The sequence below is a fragment of the Myxozyma melibiosi genome, assembly GCF_037950935.1.
Source record: "Myxozyma melibiosi strain Phaff 52-87 chromosome Unknown BZA70scaffold_1, whole genome shotgun sequence".
In the NCBI taxonomy this organism is placed as follows: Eukaryota; Fungi; Ascomycota; class Lipomycetes; order Lipomycetales; family Lipomycetaceae; genus Myxozyma; species Myxozyma melibiosi.
The window spans coordinates 3,297,808-3,315,198 of record NW_027042915.1 but is presented as its reverse complement, the minus strand read 5'-3'; the positions used below and the strand labels follow the sequence as shown (position 1 = coordinate 3,315,198).

The window sequence follows — 17,391 nt, the reverse complement described above, 5'->3', positions numbered from 1 at the left end:
CCTTTGCTCCCTCCTCCTCCTCCGAAACCTCTTCCACCTCCCAATAATGGCGTCCGCGCGTCTTCCTCCCTCTGAGGACAGCGTGTACTATGCTCAGCAGCCGCTTCCCGGCCCACCGCGGAGGCCTGGAGGCGTCCCTCGAGGCAGAGGCGCAGGCTACCCCCCAAATCCTCGCCCGTACGGCGCTCCTCCCATGCACAACCACCATCCGCAGCAGCAGCAGCAGCCTCGCCGCCCGATTGCGGCCTCTCACGCCAACCTCGACGACTTCCAGAACATCGCGCCGCCCACGCGGTTCGCACATCTGCGACCTCATCGCGGCGCCGCTGCGGCGGGAATGCGTGCATACGATGTCGACTACGACGATGACGACGAGCGCGGCGGCAAGGGCGGCGGCGGCGACGACGTGCCTATTGACGACTATTCATCTATGATCAGCGACGATCTCGGCGCATACGACTCTCGTTTTCCTGGCGGCGGCGGCGGCGGTCTCGCGCACATGAAGCAGCAGCAGCAACAACAACAACAATATAACCAGTACCCTCCCCGACGCGGCGGATACCGGCCTCCCCCTATGCAGCAGCGGTACCCCCAATCTTCATCCAGAGCTGGTTACAGACCTTACGAGGACTACGATGCGGTCAATCCGGGCATGCAGCGGTTACAGCTCGACACGACGCGTGCTTCGACAATGACCTCGGGAAGAGGCAGTGCTCCGCTCCGAGGCGGTCCTTCGCCGCGACATGCCTACTACGACGGCGGAGAGGACGACGGGTACTATCCGATGTCACCGAACTCGCCCCAGATGATGTCGCCGGGCCAGTTTGACAACTCGCGTCCGGGATACATGTCTATGCCGGTAGCACCGCCCCACGGCCGCGGTCGGGGTCTGCCTAGAAGCGCGTCGGGCCCGATTCCACAGCAGAGGATGCGTATGCCGCAAGATATGATGCCGCCGCAGGGATATCATCCGCGACCACCTTTACCTCCTCAGCAGCAGCAGCAGCAGTACGACTACGGCGAGAGTCCAGTCCCGTCTCCGTCTTCGTCTTCGTCTTCGGGGCCTGCGTATCCCCCGTATCTCCCACCGCCAGGTGCAGCCGCTCCGAGAGCACAGCCTTCGAATCAGCTGCCTCCCCAGCAGCAACCCCAGAGTCCGCCGATTGCGGATAACGACAGTGCAGAGGACGAGCTTCCCGAGACGATGGACATTGCATCGCCGGGCACGCGACCACAGATGCGTCTGCCGTCGTCGTCGCCTTCGTCGCCGGCGTTGGCGGATGAGGACGTGGTGCAGCCGCGAGAGGAGAGGTTTGAGCCAGAGCCGGTGAGTGAGCCGATGGTGGCGCAGAAATCTAACGGGTCGAATGGGGATACCGGGGATGTTCTCGATTTCTACATGGACTCGCCGAATCCGAACGGAGAAGAGATTCAGACGTACGATGATCAGCAGCAGCAACAACAACAACAACAACAACAACAACAGCAACAGCAGCAGCAGGATCCAAGCCGTGGCGCTTACGAACCTGAAGATCAGGTTCCAGAGCACGTTGTGTCGGACTCTAGTGGTAGTTCATCTGAATCATCCGAGCCACGGACAGCGTCGCCGCATCCGGGATCGAAGCAGATTGCAAGAGCACCGGTGTCGAGAATGCCGATTCCACCGTCGAACTTGAACCAGCAGCTGGACGGGAAGGCGCAGTACGATGGTCAGACGATTCCGTATGCGCCGCCTCCTCAGCAGCACCGGGCACCTCCTCTTCAGCATCAGCAGTCGTTCGATCAGGCTCCTCTTCCTCCTCAGCCACAACAGCAACAGCAACGCCGGGCTGGACCACCACCACAAGGCCCATATCAGCAAGGAGGCCCATATCAGCAGCCGCCGCCGCCTTTGCAGACCAAGCACTCGATGTCGTCGCAGGACGACGGGTACTACGATCAGCAGCCGCAGCAGCCGCAGCAGCAGCAGCCGATGCGACGGCCGATGCCGCCTCAGGGATTCGCAGGCGGTCCACCGGGTGGGCGATCAGCATCTCCGGGACCGGCAGCGTATCGACCAGGTCTTGGACCAGGTCCAGGTCCTGTACAGCAGCAGCAGGGACAACCGCCGCAGCAGGGACGGCCTGTTGTACGAGGTCCGGGTCCACAGCCAGGCGGAGCCGTCGGAGCAGGTGGATACAGGGGCATGCAGACTCAGGCGCCGCGGCCGATCCGACGAGGGTATGAGCAAGAGAACGAGGTGCCGATGCGAGGACCGGGGATGTACGAGCAGGATCAGCAAGCGCGGATGTCGCCGAAGCCGATGGCGAATTCTCAGTTTATGAGACAGCAGGATGATCAGCCGGTGCAGGTGCCGCCTATGTCTGCGGTGCAGAATGGACAGCCCCAGTCGCGACAGCTACAGCAGCAACAGCAACAGCAACAGCAACGACAATTACAGCAGCAGCAGCAGCAGCAGCAGAAGCCAAAGAAAGAGAGCGCGAAGCCAGTTGCGCCGGTTCGACAGTACAGCCCCGAGTCAGCGATGGCGAATGCGCAGGCGGTGCTGCCGCCGGAGCCGTCGACGAAGCCGAAGGCGGTTACAGCGGCCGCGCTTGAGGCGGCGAAGAACAAGGCAGCGAACGCGGGGAAGAATGATCCGGGAGCGGCGTATGAGTACGCGAAGATTCTGCTTGAGGCGGCGGGGAACTCGTCGCTGGCGTCGAATGGAGGCAAGCTTGACGACAAGAAGATGCGGAAGAACGCGGAGAAGTGGATCTCGACGGCGCAGAAGAGCATCAAGAAGCTGGCGTCGCAGTCAAAGCCGTATCCGGAGGCGGTGTATTATATGGGTACGTGTTATGGCAGCGGGGGCACGCGGATGGGGCTTGAGATGAATCGCGAGAAGGAGTACGAGTTCTACCGGAAGGCGAGCAAGCTTGGGCACGGACGGGCTAGTTTCCGAGCGGCGATGTGCCATGAGGTCGGCAGCGGGGTGAAGAAAGACGAGGCCAAGGCATGGGCGTACTACAAGCTTGCAGCGCAGCAGGGGGATACGGCGGCGATGTACAAGATTGGAATGGTTTTGCTAAAGGGCGGGCTTGGACAGGCGCAGAGCACGAGCGAGTCGCTGATCTGGCTGAAGCGAGCGGCGGACCAGGCTGATGCGGAGAACCCGCAGGCGCTGTTTGAGCTAGCGCGGCTGCACGAGACTGCGGACGGGTCGAATGGGTTTTTGGCGCGGGACGAGAAGCTTGCGCTGACGTTGTACAGCAAGGCGGCGGCGTTGGGCCATCTTCCGGCGCAGTACAAGATGGGAGCCGCGCACGAGTACGGCACGCTTGGGGCGGAGGTTGACGCGCGGCGAAGCGTGGGGTGGTATTCGCGGGCGGCGCAGAAGGGCGACGCGGAGGCGGAGCTGGGCCTGTCGGGATGGTATCTTACGGGGGCTGAGGGGGTGCTGCCGAAGAGCGAGACGGAGAGTTATCTGTGGGCGCGACGAGCGAGTGAGAAGGGACTTGCGAAGGCGCAGTATGCGGTAGGGTACTTTTCGGAGAACGGGATTGGTACGCCTGCGAACATGACCGAGGCGGTGAAGTGGTATAGAAAGGCAGCAGGTGAGTGAAGTGATTGATGAGAGTGAATGATGAGAGTTGATTGAGTGCTAACGATGATGAGTAGCCCAAAAATACGGAAAGGCGATGAGCCGACTACGCGACTTGAACGCGTCGTAGGGTGTATTATTATTGATGTTTGTTTGATAGTTAAGATGTAAATTGCGGGACAGAAAAGGGAAATGGATGATATGATTGGATATAGTGTAAATGTTAGTTTGTTTATGTATAATAATATTGATAATAGTAGTTATGTATGAAATATCAGATAAGAATGAGAGGAGAGGAGAATGGAGAGCGCAGTTATCACCGAGGGTGGGGGGTTTTGAAGGTGGGAGGCGGTGAGGCGGTGAGGCGGATTTCGGTGATAAGAAGAGTACGGCAGTGCACTGTTTGTTTCTTTATAGATGAAAAAGAAGATCAATTGCAGCAATTGCAGAGGAGATTATTCTTCAAGATCAATTACTGCTAATTAATAGAATACAATACACCACACAACAGTCCTAGTCTTGTTCTATATCAGAAGATTCTCCACCGGAGCAGCTTCTGCGATCGGTTTCGGTGCTCGAAGCACGAGCCACTTTTTTTTGTAATTTTTTCCGGGTTCAGCGCAGCAGAGCCGAGAGTCCGCGATGACTCAACGCTCGAATAGCAGCGCGCGGTGGAAGAAGTGAGCAGCAGAAGCAGCGGCAGTGAAGCAGCAGAAGAAGAAGCAGTGAAGCAGCAGCAGAGCAGCAGAGAGGCCGAAAGTAGAAGTGGCAAGAGGAGGGTGTGGGGAGAGGAAATATTGCCAGAAAAGGAAATATAAAAAACAGACTTTTGATTCTTCTTTTGACGAGGTCTGTTTTGAGTAGCAGTTCTTCTTTCTGTTTTCTCTCTTTTCTTGCTTCTTTCTGCTTTTGTTGTCGTTGTTTGCGGTGGTTGTGATTTGCTCTGGCTGCGCGGGCGACGGCAAATAGGCTGAATGGCGCGGCGACGGATGCCCTCTACAGCCGGTGTGCTGTTGCTGTGTACTGTAGATGTGTAGATGTGTAGATGTTGTTGTTGAAGCTATTACTATATCTATATGTTCTTCCTATATGTTACTCATATGCTATATGACTATAACATCATATCACTAACACACCACATCCACCAACAAGCAACAAGCAACTCCTCCAGGCCGATCCGTCGGTTTTATGCCCGATCTCCTGAACCGCTTCGCCAGCCCGAACCGGTTCTCTTCCTTCTACGCGCAGCACCCAGCACCGAGCCGCCCGTCCGCCGCCGAACTTTTTATTTATCAACGCTTCTCTTCCTCCCTGCTCTCTGCTCTGCTCCTGCTCGTCAGCCTTCTTCCTCTCCTCTTCTTCTCTTCTTCTTGAGATTCATCTCATCTAGTCCTCGAGGCTCTTCTTCTTCTTCTTCTTCTTCTTCTTCTCTCTCTCTTCTTTCCCCTCCTCTCCACCATGCGTCCCGCTCCTCGTCTCGCCGCCCTCCCCCTCGCCCTGCGCGCCGTCTCTCGTCGCGCCTACGCCACCGTCCCTCCTCCTCCCCCTCCAGCAAAGAAGGGCGGCTTCAGACGCGTCGGCACCTTCCTCTGGCGCGCAACCTACTCCTCTGTCATCGTCGGCGTCGGTCTCCTCGCCTACAACATCTACGACGGTCGCCACCCTGTCGACCAATTGCCTCCTGACCCGTCCAAGAAGACTCTTGTTATTCTTGGTAAGAACTACCTATCTCCATCTTTTATCAATTCGGTCTAACACACATCAGGCTCCGGATGGGGTGCGGTCTCGCTTCTCAAGAAGCTCGACACCGAAAACTACAACGTTGCCGTGGTCTCGCCGCGCAACTTCTTCCTCTTCACTCCTCTGCTTCCCTCCTGCACCACCGGCACAATCGAGCACCGCTCAATCATGGAACCCCTCCGCCACATCCTCCGCCACAAGAAGGCCTCGGTCGCCTTCTACGAGGCCGAGTGCACTGACATCGACCCCGTCAAGCGCACAATCACCATGCGCGACAACTCAGAGGTCAAGGGCGACATCGCCGAGACCTCGCTTCCGTTTGACTACCTCGTGATTGGCGTCGGTGCGCAAAACACCACCTTCGGCATCCCCGGTGTCGAGGAGAACGCCTGCTTCCTCAAGGAGATCCAGGACGCGCAAAAGATCCGCACGCGCATCATGGACTGCATCGAGACCGCCACGTTCAAGGACCAGTCGCCCGAAGAGCGCAAGCGTCTTTTGCACATGGTCGTCGTCGGCGGTGGTCCCACCGGTGTCGAGTTTGCTGGCGAGCTTCAGGATTTCTTCGAGGAGGACCTCCGCAAGTGGGTTCCCGAGATTGAGACCGATTTCCACGTCTCGCTCGTGGAGGCGCTTCCCAACGTTTTGCCTATGTTTTCCAAGGAATTGATTTCGTACACCGAGAAGACGTTCAAGGACGAGAAGATTGATATCCACACCAAGACCATGGTCAAGAAGGTTACCGACAAGTCCATCTTTGCCGAGGTTGTCAAGCCTGATGGATCAAAGGAGATGATCGAGATGCCCTACGGATTGCTCGTCTGGGCTACCGGAAACATGCCCCGCAACGTTGTTCGCAACCTGATGAAGAAGATCCCCGAGCAGGCCAACTCGCGCCGCGGTCTCGAGGTCAACGAGTACCTTGTCGTCAAGGGCACCGAGGGCATCTGGGCCGTCGGCGACTGCTCGGTCACCAAGTACGCTCCCACCGCCCAGGTCGCCACCCAGGAGGGTGCATACCTCGCCCGTCTGTTCAACACCATGGCCAAGACTCAGTCGCTCGAGGAGGAGGTCGAGTACCTCGAGCAGCTCGCCAACGGCGCGACCGCGCCCGAGGACAAGAAGACTGTCACTTCCGAGATCGAGGTCAAGGCCAAGGCGCTCCGTCGCACCAAGCGTCTTATGCCGTTCCAGTACACACATCAGGGATCGCTTGCCTACATTGGCTCTGACCGCGCTATTGCCGATCTGACGTTCGGCGAGGGCAACAACATGTCTTCGTCGGGCCAGATGACGTATCTCTTCTGGAGATCCGCGTACGTGTCGATGGTGTTCAGCACCCGCAACAAGTTGCTTGTGATTATGGATTGGCTCAAGGTCAAGATGTTTGGCCGTGACGTCAGCAGAGAGTAGCTTTTTTCTTTTGTTTATTTACCATCATTTGATATATACTATAGATTGCTTCTTTAACTGATTGTTGTTTGATTTAAGAATTCTATGTAATGATACTCTATCAGCTGACTAATAATCGGAGCTGGCCTCTTGATTTTTTGGTTGAGTTTTTTGGTTCTTTTTTTTAATCGTCTATATTTCTTTATAGCTTATTTATATTTACACTCGAATCATTAAACTATCTTTTGCTTGATTGAAGAGAATGAGTCAGTGCCGACGTTGTTCCGACATGGGCAGAGTCTGGATTCACGTGAAAGTGATGCCGAGGGCAGGGACGAGAAGTGAAGCAGACAAAGAGACAGACAGCCGATGCAGATGGTTTGGGAAGAGTTGGCGATAGTTTTCGCCTTTGTCTTTTCGTCTTGATATTGCAGATCATCCGGATGAATCTGGATTTCAGCCCTCGACGAAGAGCATAGACAGAACAGACAGAGCAGACAGAGCAGGCAGACACATGGCTTGCTCATGGCTCTGCTCGGTCCACCTTCTTTCGGAGCTGCAGAGGCAGAGCAGAGCACAGACACAGAATAAGCTGCGAGAAAGATAACAAGATCCTGCAAGCAGCAGGAACATAACAAACGACGAGCAGAGCTCTGCTTCCCTTTCGCCCCGGCCGACTCCGAGCTGATGCCGGTGCTGAACAGGGTCTTTGGTGTCCGAGCTGTGAGTTTGCTGTACACTGAAATGAGTATCAGGAACAACTGCATCTTCTTATTGCGTCTTCTACGATATCCACGTATTATTCCAGGATGCACACCGCCAGCAGCAAAGCCAGTGCCTTCAGAGCAGCCACAGATTGCAGCCAGAGCCAGAGCCAGAGCCCGACCGAGAGCAAGCTGACCCATCCATTTCCTAACCCGCCCTCGCTCAACACCGGGTCAGTCGGTTCCGCGCGGGTCCGCCGAATCTCAACTCCCGCCCGCCCGGACCGACCGAGGGCCACCCCGCAGTCCGCCGACACGATATCTACTTGGTTATCCTCCTCTTGTTCCTCTCTTCCTCTTCTTCTTCCTCTTCTTAATCCTCTACTTCCTCATCCTCTCCTTCATTCTCATCACATCCATCACCACCTCCGCAATGGACACAAAGACCCTCGCCTCCGCGGCCTCCGTCCTCGGCGCCGTCGACGACTCCCAGAAAGCAATCCTCTCTCCCGAGGCAATCGCCTTCCTCGTCCTCCTCCACCGCACATTCGACCCCACCCGCAAAGCCCTCCTCGCCCGCCGCGAGGTCCGCCAGGCCGCCCTCGACGCCGGCGTCCTCCCGACTTTCCTCCCCGAGACAAAATACATCCGCGACGACCCTATCTGGCAGGGCGCGCCGCCCGCGCCCGGCCTCGTCGACCGCCGCGTCGAAATCACCGGCCCGACCGACCGCAAGATGGTGATCAACGCCCTCAACTCCGAGGTCTGGACGTACATGGCTGACTTTGAGGACGCAACCGCGCCCACCTGGGACAACCTCATCTCCGGCCAGGTCAACCTCTTCGACGGCGTCCGTCGCCAGATCGACTTCACCGTCCCCGGCGGTAAGGAATACAAGCTCCGCACCGACCGGACGCTGCCCACGCTCATCGTCCGTCCGCGCGGCTGGCACTTGGAGGAGAAGCACTTCCTTGTCGACGGCCAGCCGATCTCTGGCTCGATCTTTGACTTTGGTCTTTACTTCTTCCACAACGCCAAGGAGCTCATCAAGCGAGGCTCGGGCCCCTACTTTTACCTGCCAAAAATGGAGTCCCACCTCGAGGCGCGGCTCTGGAACGACATCTTCAAGCTCTCGCAGGACATCCTCGAAATCCCCCGGGGGACCATCCGCGGCACCGTCTTGATCGAGACCATCATGGCCGCGTTCGAGATGGACGAAATCATCTACGAGCTGCGCGAGCACTCGTCCGGGCTCAACTGCGGCCGCTGGGATTACATCTTCTCCTTCATCAAAAAGTTCCGCAACAACCCGGCCTTTGTCCTCCCCGACCGCTCGCAGGTGACCATGACCTCGGGATTCATGCAGGCCTACGTCAAGCTGCTTATCAAGACCTGTCACCGCCGCGGCGTGCACGCCATGGGCGGCATGGCGGCGCAGATCCCGATCAAGACCGACGCGGCCGCAAACAAGGTCGCCATGGAGGGCGTCTACAAGGACAAGCTGCGCGAGGTCACCGCCGGCCACGACGGCACCTGGGTCGCGCACCCCGCGCTCGCGCCAATTGCGTCCGAGGTCTTCAACAAGATGATGCCGACGCCCAACCAGCTCTTCAAGCGCACCGACGACGTCGAGGTCTCGGCCGCCATGCTCCTCGACTCCAACGTCCCGGGCGAGGTCACCGAGGACGGCATCCGCAAGAACCTCGGCATCGGCCTCGGATACATGGAGGCCTGGCTCCGCGGAGTCGGCTGCGTGCCCATCAACTTCCTCATGGAGGACGCCGCCACGGCCGAGGTCTCGCGCTCGCAGCTCTGGCAGTGGGTCAAGCACCAGGTCACCACCGCCGAGGGCGTCAAGGTCACCAAGGACTACGCCCTGCGCATCCTCGACGAGGAGACCGCCAAGCTCGAAAAGTCCGCGCCAAAGGGTAACAAGTTCCGCGCTGCGCAAAAGTACTTTGCGACCCAGATCACGGGCGAGGACTATGCCGACTTCTTGACCTCCTTGCTTTATGACGAGATTGTCACTGCAAACTCTGCCAGCGCGAAGCTGTAAGCACCTACTTAAATGTCGTTCTGAGATGTCCTTTTCTTTTCTATTTTGAGATACAGCATGTTTGATCTCGAATGACCTCAAGAGATATTAGTACTTGTTTCCGCTCTTTCCTCAACTTTCTATGTGCTTTTCATCTTCATAATCATAACCATTACCCTCGTTCTTAATAATTTAGCAATATTATCAAAACCAGCGTTATATTAGTTATTTTGTCGGCAACACTGTCGGCATGACATACCAAGTTGCCCGCGCCCGCGGAATTGCCGCGGAAACAATCAGAAATCAAAAGTACCAAATCCATAAACATTAGCATGCATGACAAACTCCTAGACATTCAAATAGACATGACAAAAGGGATGTAAATAATATATACAAGCGCGAACAATCACTCCGCTCAGAAAAACGACCGCCGCCGCTGCTGCTGCTCCTCCCTCTCCAACCTCTCCTTCTCCTCCAGCATCCTCCTCCTCGCAGACTCCCTCGCGCGCTCAAGACTGCGCTGACTCCAGCGCACGCGGTCGCGCTCGTGCGTCACGCACCGCGGCTCGATTTTGTCCGTCAGCATCCACGCCGGGCGGGACGAGTTCGCGTTGCTCTGGATCAGGTTGCGGAGTTGCGCGTTGGCGGAGTCGCGGTCCATGTATTGGTTTTCTTGGTGGTATTTTTGTTGTAGCGCGGGCGAGAATTCCTATTTCATAGAGAGAAAGGAGTTAGCTATGCTGATACCATCTTGATAGCGGAGAGGAAGAAGTAGCGAAGGTTGATATGTACCTTCAGAAGCTCCTCCTCGGTCGGAACCGCATTCTTGTAAAGCCCAACTCCGAGACCGGTAATACCACCCCCGACAAACAGCATCTTCAAATACATCAAAGTCGACATCTTGATATAGTTGCAGTTCTGTTATTTACTTCCTCGCTACTAGTCCAGTGCTGATTGTACAGCAATGCAGGTCAGCGAATGGAGAGAGAATCGGGAAGAGAAGCCGTTGGGATTTTTCTGGCTCAGGCGAATTGCGTGTGGGCGATTTCGAAGTTTGGAAGTCACGTGAGTGATTATGTAACATCATCGCTTTGATAGTTATCGAACAGCATTCTGACTGATGTGATGTATTTAAAGACATTACAAACAAACAAAAGATGAAAGGCCTTTACGAGCAAACATTGCTTGCTAGTAACTCAACCCGCCTCTTCTTACAAACGAAAACGACAAAAAACATAGATAAAAAGCTACAAATCAAGCAAATCCAAAATCCAGACATATCCCGCTTAAAACAAGAGTAAACAAGACTAAACAGAGAAAAAAAAGAAAACTAAAACTAAAACCAACACCGTCCGTTACCAACATGCACACTGTTTAGCATGCACATCCCTGTGCTCCGTTCTCGCCCGCCCGCGACTCCAAATCGACGCCCCGCTCGCCCGCACCAGCACGTCCCTTTGCGCCGGCCGCGCCTCCGCGCTTATTGACAATCTCCTCCGGGATCTTCGACGCGATCGCAAGGAAGACGTCGCGCACGTTCGCGCCGGTCTTGGCAGAGGTCTCAAAGAAAAGCAAGCCTTCCTCCTCCGCAAACTTGCGGCCTTCCTCCGTCGAGATCTTGCGACGGTCCTCGTCGTCGTCGGTCGAGGCCTCGCCGCCCTCGCTATCGCACAGATCGAGCTTGTTGCCCACGAGCGCAATCACAATCTTCGGGCTCGCCTGCGCGTGCAGCTCGTTCACCCAGTGGCGGGCTTTGATCAGCGACGTCGGTTTTGTGAGATCGTAGACTACTAACGCGGTCTGCGCGTTTCTGTAGTACATCGGCGCGAGCGACGCAAATCGCTCTTGGCCTGCGGTGTCCCTGGAGATCATGTATGTTAGCAGGCATGTAGAGTGCGGTGTACAGAGCAGGAGGCTAATTACCATATCTCGAACTTGATAGTTCTGTTTGGGAGGGTGCACTTCTGGGTAAGGAATGCAGCACCGATAGTCGGTTCTAGGTATATGCGTTAGCCATCCATATAGTGATATTGATGCTGGTCTGCCGCTGCAGTGCTGTGTGAGCCTGCTTGCTCCTGGATCTTGCTTATATCCACGGTCCACCATCTGGCTGATAAGCAGTCACCATCTAGCTGATCAGCAATCACTGGCTTGATCCCATATCTGCACTATCCACAAAAAACTGGCATAGAAGTAATACAGCTGACATATAGACGCTGACGGTGGAGATTCGGAACGCGTCGGAAGGAAGCAGGGGTGATTAGTGTCTGCTCCTTCTGCGGAGTAGCAGCAGATCCAGATATTTCAAGCAGGCTTCGTATACAGCGCACAGACAGAGCAGACTGCAAACTTAAGGAAACTACCCACCTTTGTTCTCTTGAAAGTCGTTGCTCACGAATCGCAGGACCAAGCTCGATTTGCCGACCGCGGCTTCACCGAGGAGGACGAGCTTGACGGATGCAGTCGGCTTCGGAGCTGAGGGAGTAGAATCTAGCGAGCTCATGGTGAAGATGCTGGATGCTTGTGGAGTGTATAGAGGGGAGAGTTGAGGATGAGTGATCGATGGGTTGATAAGTTGGTTGGCTGATTAGCTGCTGGGACAACCGGTGACGAGGACGACAACGACTGAAGAGGCAGAGATGCGCTAATGAGACTGATAACAACGAGCCACTGCTTGCTTCAAATGTCTTTTGTGGTTTCTTAGCTGGACAAGGAGCGCTTGAAGCCGAGATGATTCACGCAGATATCAGATGTGGGATTGCAGACTGGGCCCAGGCGGTGGCGGAATCAGGCAGAGGAGCAACTCTCCTCCCAGGCCGGATTAGTGGATTATGTAAGGATTATGTAAGGAATCTGTAAGATGTCCGCATCACGTGGATTGCTTCTACGCTGGTTGTCGTAAATACGAGGAAAACACAAGACTGATAGATATCGTACAATTGTAATCATGACATGGCACTCTTCTCGCTGGTTTGCGCCCGACTTCGTATCTCTCGCTCCTCTCTGTGTCTAGACAGTGCTCCGCAACACCAGAATCACCGAGTCTCCTCGCAGAAACATCTTACTTATGAATCTATCTTTGTTGACCGGTCGGCCCTTCTTGCCTTTTGATGTCCGCGGGGTCTCGGTCCACATCTGTGAAGAGGCAGTTAGTATATTTAGTTACCGTAGACGTCGACTTGGTGCCCGATGCGATATCAAATCGAGCAGTGCAAACAGGGCACATAAGGATGCAACCAGCGCACGAGTAAACAAACAAACAAATAAGGAAAACCCACCTCCTTCACATTCTCAAGCACCATGTTTGAATGCCGATCAAACGCCTTCACGCGCGCCAGCAGTTTCTTGTTGTTCCGGCACGAGATCAGGACCTGTGATTTGTTCTTGACAGCAGCTTGCAGGACCGAGAGCGGGCCGTTTGCGAATTCGTATTCTTCAAGCTTTGCGATTTCGAATTCCGCGAGCTCGGAACGGGGTCGGTTCACGAATTCACTGTGGGAGAAGGGGAGGTTAGTATCGGTTGTTGCTAGGAGGTGCTGTTTGATAGAGCCATGCTATGGGTAGTGGATGCACCAGTCCAAACAGAACACAATCAAGGGGAAACGTACGCCATTGCGATGTAGATGTAGATGTAGATGTAGATGAGGATGTTGATATAAAGAAGAGAACTGCCGGATGAAAAGTAATGACAGCGACTGATCTGATGTAAGATGCACTTTTGTACAAGCAAACGTGATAATAATCAAAAAGCAGAGTGACTTTCTCCAACACTGTCTTCAAGAGTGTACAGACAGCTAATGCAAAGAATAAGACTACTTGACACCGAGTTCTTTGCCCACAAATCCACAACCGTTGCTGATTCTGCGATCGAATATGTCTGCCTTTTGTTCGCGAAGAGGGAGAATTTCGTCAGTCTGAGAAATACTGCGGCGCCGCGGTAGAACTCAGCACAAATCTCAAACAACCTAAACACACGTAAGGGGTAATTGAGGGATCTTAAATAAAGTTAGTGAGGTGCCTCGAGCGCACGCGTCTTGGTTCCTTTGGGTTCATCGAACGCGTCGCGTCCCTGGTGTAGGCCGCAGGAACAGGGACCGTATAGAGAGTAGGTGCTGGAGGGGCTGTGTGTAGAATTATATATACAAGCTATATCTATAAGACAAACACCCTCCAAGACTACTGAATTTCACCGCGCATAGTAGAGCCAATATAAAACACGTAAACAAAGCGGGTACGCCGACGTGTTTATCCCGCGCCGTAATATTCCAAGGCCGTTCTGGCACGGGTACGCGCCATTCCGGATCTTTGGGTTGAAGAACAGCGAGTGTGATCAGTGTTTTGTGTTTTGTGGTCTGCAAGACTCAAATTCAAGGTTTCTGACTCGTTTTGCGGTCTATCGTCGTCCCCGAAGTCGAGCGGCCTTCGTCTCGTGTTTTGGGACTTTTGTGTTTTCTGCGCTCGTCCACTTTCCTCTTCTTCATCGTCACCTTCCTCCTCTACTCCTTCTCTCCTCTCCTCTTCTCTACCCCCCTCACTCCCTGACGATCGCGTTTTATCTGTCTGTTCCTCATGGCGTCTTACGCGCTGTGTGCTTCGCCAAATGTGGACGACTCCGTTCCCATCCAGCCCCGGCCCGTAACGCGTCCCATGCGCCGTACGTGTTTCTCTCTCACCACTCTCTGTTTTCTTTCTAACGTTTGTAAATCTGTTTGGCCGTGCAGTCAAGGTCCTCTACACGTTCGATAACGCTCAAAAGACCACCTGCCTGGCGCGTTCGTCGTCCATCTTCCAGGTCCAAGTAATCCACTGCCCGCCAGCCTCCCCGACCTCCTCCCCGACGCGCACCCCTCCCCGCAACCACTCCTCTTCCTCTTCTTCCCGACGCAGACCCGACGTCGTCGGCGCGATCGACCTGCGATCTTGCATCGCTGCCGTCGCTTCTTCGAGCCCCGAACTCGTCGCCGACCCGTCGATCGACTACGCGGTCTACACTGTTGACTTTTCGGAACGCGACCAGCCGCTAGTCGGCCACGGCCTCCTTTCCTGGGCACTCGCATCCTCGGCCGCGCCCCAACATCAAGACAGCATCAATTCGACCGAGAACCAAAGCAGTATCTCCAACCCCACCAACTCATCCAACAACCCATCCGCGCCGAGCGATCTCTCCGCGATCCCGACTCGCGACAACAGCCACTCATCCGGCGCAGCCGCTACCGCGCACGAGGTCGCGGCCGGAACGCTGCAGATGGTTTGCGGCCGCGTGTGCTCGAACGTTATGAACATGTTTGGCAACCACGGCGTGCGCGAGACTCTGGAGATCAAGCTTCGACTACAACCTGTACGGCGCGCTCTATCTTTGCAATATGTCTTTCAGCACTCTATCAAGATCTTTTCACTGACATTGATTATTTTTTGTACAGGTCCACGGAGCTACGCAGATGCGGTTTTTGAGATCCATGCAGCTATACGTCCGGTTATCAAACCTAATGCCCGGATGCTTCGACGCAGCCCGATGGACAAGCTTCATCCAATCCCAGCCACGCGTAATGGAACTTTTGACTGCGCCAGCATACGCCGGGCTTGTCAGCAATGCGGACAACAGCAGTAGCAGTACCAACCTGCTTCTGTTTGACAACGAAAACTCCTCGTCGGGAGCCGGGCGGCCGAATGATGACTATGATGCTTTCTTTGGATTGCCGGTTGAAGCTGAGAGAGCGATCGCTGCCGCCACAAACACCTCCACGCCCGCGACTACTGCTGCGAAGAAAGGGCGTCCTAAGGGATCATCTACACAGAAGGTAACAATTTATCATGATATTCTCTTGCTTTTTTCCCTGCTAACGAATCTATAATAGCGACGCGTGCTCGAGGACATGAGTTCATCATCCCTCAACGCACTCAGCAGCAGCAACAACAGCAACAACGCGTCATCAACCGCCAACATCGACGGCCCTCCAGCAAAACGGCCCCGCGTAAAGAAGCTCGCGCCCGCTGCCGCTGTCTCTACAGCAAAGCGGGGCGCGTCATCTCTCGCATTTGGCAAAAATCAGGCAAATCACAGTACTTCTACGCCTACCAGTCAAACCGAGGCCAGCGGAATCAGCAGCAGCCAGCAGAACCAGAATCACAGTAACATCAACGACGCGGCAAACAGATCCGGCGGCAACCCGGCCGCAGCATCTCATCAGCAGTCTGGTGAGCAGAAAGAGTCGAGCCCGACGGACGGCAATCAAAAGCGACCATCCGCTCACCGCTTCGCCACCTCGGTCGCACTTCCCCAACGGCAGAATCTTACCCGCACAGTCACCGCTCCCACCCCATCAGTCTCATTCTCTCCTCCTTCGTCAATCAGCCCGTCGTCTCCGTACTACGAGTCCTCCCCACAGCTTGCATCGTCGCCACCGATATTTGGCGGAATGGGTGATCGATTCTCGTCGCCATTCGACAGCACGGGACGGGATATTCCAAAGGCATGGACTTCTGATGCTGGCAACCAAATACTCAGCAGCGCTCTAGATACTGTCGCGGCAGGACACGGAAGCGGGAACGCAACGTCTCCCTTGTCGAGCGTGTTTGACGATATCATGTCATCGACACTTGATCTCGGCGACGACGAGAACGCGCTGAACAGCAACCAGACTCTCGACCTGGCGAACGACTTTGTGCGAGAATTCTACCGGTTTGACAGTGAGAGTGACCTCAGCTTGAGTATGGACAGCGATAGACGTGAGAAGCACCGCGAGGCGATGGAGGATCTGCTGATGTTGGGACAGGATGATGGCAACGCCGGCGGCGGGAACCATCTCGAGATCCCAGGTGGCGGATCGTCATCATCGCTCGCTAACTCGGACGACCTTTTCGAGGACGCAAACAGCGAGCAAAAATCATCTCCCATCACCTCTCCAAATGACAGTTTCTCGGCCTTCTTCGACGCGGGCGGTGATGAAAGTCAGAGCCAGGGAAAACAGAATCAGCAAGCGATCATAGACTCGATTCGTGAGTCAGGGCTGATCTTGCCACCCGTCAGCAAGACGTCAGTACAATCCATGCCGCCTTCGGAGATTGATTTTCCCAGCGATGGACCTGGCGCGTCATCATACAACACAGGCACTCCAAGCACTACCGGCAATGCTTCTCGTTCTCAGTCTTTAGCGCCTACCGCGACCTCAACTGCGACTCTCCCGACCACTGCTACCGCCGCCGTCAATGGCAAATCAAAAGAAAAGCGCGCGAGCCGGAATAAGACGAAAGAGCGGATCCACTCGACGCTGATGCAGTCGATTGCGACAGGAAAACCCCCGCTTTACTGCCAAAACTGTGGCGACATCATGCCGCATGCTTGGAGACGGATCAAGACCGTGACGGCAAATAACACGATCGAGTCGATGCGGGTATGTAATCCGTGCGGGCTCTACTACCAGAGCAAGAAGGTCATGCGGCCCGATCATCTCTGGAGGAGGAACCGCGAGAGCTCGATCATCTCAAGCGACGCGATCGATCTCGATGAGGTACCGGATAAGGCCTACAACAGCGAGTCTGCAGGAGCTGTGGTGACGGGCGAGAGCAGCGCGGTCACGACTACAAAGACGTCTGCGGCTGGTAGTCCAGCGCCGGCAAAGGGTGTACTCTCGACTTCCACCGCGACGTCTTCGAGGAGCGGCACTCCGCGACCACTCAGTCCTTCTGAGGGAACGAAGATGAACGTGGAGGGAAAGCTACACGAGGGAAAGTCTCCGGAGGTGCCTGTGGTGGTTGACGATAATGCATGAATGAAGAGATGATTAGCGTTTTCAGTTTTTATAAAATGTCATGATGTCTGGGTTGCTTTGTTAGATATGCTAATATAATTATTTAAGAAAAATCTTGTTGCTTCTACTTTCACTCTGCTTTGATTCAGTCAGAGTCGGTCGACCGGTGCGATGTGCCAGACTCAGTCA

At 55.1% G+C, this 17,391-nt stretch overlaps 8 protein-coding genes across 8 annotated transcripts; 4 read left to right on the top strand and 4 right to left on the bottom strand.

Moving 5' to 3' along the window:
- Nucleotides 1-46: 46 nt before the first annotated feature.
- On the top strand, nt 47-3,713 carry BZA70DRAFT_287670 (uncharacterized protein; the record flags this gene model as incomplete). Its single annotated transcript, XM_064913972.1, has 2 exons — nt 47-3,596; nt 3,661-3,713. The coding sequence occupies 2 exons, from the start codon at nt 47-49 to the stop codon at nt 3,711-3,713; spliced, it is 3,603 nt and encodes a 1,200-aa protein (XP_064771395.1).
- A 1,114-nt stretch (nt 3,714-4,827) lies between these two features.
- Nucleotides 4,828-6,736, top strand: BZA70DRAFT_254503 (pyridine nucleotide-disulfide oxidoreductase-domain-containing protein; the record flags this gene model as incomplete). Its single annotated transcript, XM_064910763.1, has 2 exons — nt 4,828-5,297; nt 5,349-6,736. The coding sequence occupies exons 1-2, from the start codon at nt 5,042-5,044 to the stop codon at nt 6,734-6,736; spliced, it is 1,644 nt and encodes a 547-aa protein (XP_064771394.1). The 5' UTR covers nt 4,828-5,041.
- A 106-nt stretch (nt 6,737-6,842) lies between these two features.
- On the bottom strand, nt 6,843-7,736 carry BZA70DRAFT_46699 (uncharacterized protein). The gene has a single exon (XM_064915138.1). The coding sequence runs from the start codon at nt 7,618-7,620 to the stop codon at nt 6,949-6,951; it is 672 nt and encodes a 223-aa protein (XP_064771393.1). The 5' UTR covers nt 7,621-7,736; the 3' UTR covers nt 6,843-6,948.
- BZA70DRAFT_46698 (malate synthase) lies at nt 7,737-9,672 on the top strand. Its single transcript, XM_064915137.1, has one exon. It carries the CDS (start codon nt 7,853-7,855, stop codon nt 9,473-9,475), a length of 1,623 nt encoding a protein of 540 aa, XP_064771392.1. The 5' UTR covers nt 7,737-7,852; the 3' UTR covers nt 9,476-9,672.
- BZA70DRAFT_301541 (uncharacterized protein) lies at nt 9,558-10,354 on the bottom strand (the record flags this gene model as incomplete). Its single annotated transcript, XM_064914722.1, has 2 exons — nt 9,558-10,163; nt 10,247-10,354. The coding sequence occupies 2 exons, from the start codon at nt 10,352-10,354 to the stop codon at nt 9,870-9,872; spliced, it is 402 nt and encodes a 133-aa protein (XP_064771391.1). The 3' UTR covers nt 9,558-9,869.
- A 237-nt stretch (nt 10,355-10,591) lies between these two features.
- On the bottom strand, nt 10,592-12,239 carry BZA70DRAFT_46777 (ras family protein). Its single transcript, XM_064915140.1, has 3 exons — nt 11,822-12,239; nt 11,378-11,450; nt 10,592-11,315 (listed from the first exon to the last, which is right to left on the bottom strand). Exons 1-3 carry the CDS (start codon nt 11,955-11,957, stop codon nt 10,829-10,831), a joined length of 696 nt encoding a protein of 231 aa, XP_064771390.1. The 5' UTR covers nt 11,958-12,239; the 3' UTR covers nt 10,592-10,828.
- A 224-nt stretch (nt 12,240-12,463) lies between these two features.
- BZA70DRAFT_287665 (uncharacterized protein) lies at nt 12,464-13,067 on the bottom strand (the record flags this gene model as incomplete). The annotated part of the gene is made up of 3 exons (XM_064913971.1): nt 12,464-12,589; nt 12,733-12,946; nt 13,063-13,067. 3 exons carry the CDS (start codon nt 13,065-13,067, stop codon nt 12,464-12,466), a joined length of 345 nt encoding a protein of 114 aa, XP_064771389.1.
- A 532-nt stretch (nt 13,068-13,599) lies between these two features.
- Nucleotides 13,600-15,252, top strand: BZA70DRAFT_273530 (uncharacterized protein). The gene is made up of 2 exons (XM_064911843.1): nt 13,600-14,108; nt 14,176-15,252. The coding sequence occupies exons 1-2, from the start codon at nt 14,024-14,026 to the stop codon at nt 15,060-15,062; spliced, it is 972 nt and encodes a 323-aa protein (XP_064771388.1). The 5' UTR covers nt 13,600-14,023; the 3' UTR covers nt 15,063-15,252.
- The last annotated feature ends 2,139 nt before the right edge of the window (nt 15,253-17,391 follow it).

Bases quoted from the DNA above. Each gene is read 5' to 3' on its own strand.
- BZA70DRAFT_46777 (XM_064915140.1), bottom strand. From the start codon at position 11,957: ATGAGCTCGCTAGATTCTACTCCCTCAGCTCCGAAGCCGACTGCATCC. The intron at 11,451-11,821 runs GTGGGTAGTTTC...GCATATACCTAG, and splicing joins CGACTTTCAAGAGAACAAAG to AACCGACTATCGGTGCTGCA. The intron at 11,316-11,377 runs GTAATTAGCCTC...CATGATCTCCAG, and splicing joins ACTATCAAGTTCGAGATATG to GGACACCGCAGGCCAAGAGC.
- BZA70DRAFT_273530 (XM_064911843.1), top strand. From the start codon at position 14,024: ATGGCGTCTTACGCGCTGTGTGCTTCGCCAAATGTGGACGACTCCGTT. The intron at 14,109-14,175 runs GTACGTGTTTCT...TTGGCCGTGCAG, and splicing joins CGTAACGCGTCCCATGCGCC to TCAAGGTCCTCTACACGTTC.
- BZA70DRAFT_46698 (XM_064915137.1), top strand. From the start codon at position 7,853: ATGGACACAAAGACCCTCGCCTCCGCGGCCTCCGTCCTCGGCGCCGTC.
- BZA70DRAFT_46699 (XM_064915138.1), bottom strand. From the start codon at position 7,620: ATGGGTCAGCTTGCTCTCGGTCGGGCTCTGGCTCTGGCTCTGGCTGCA.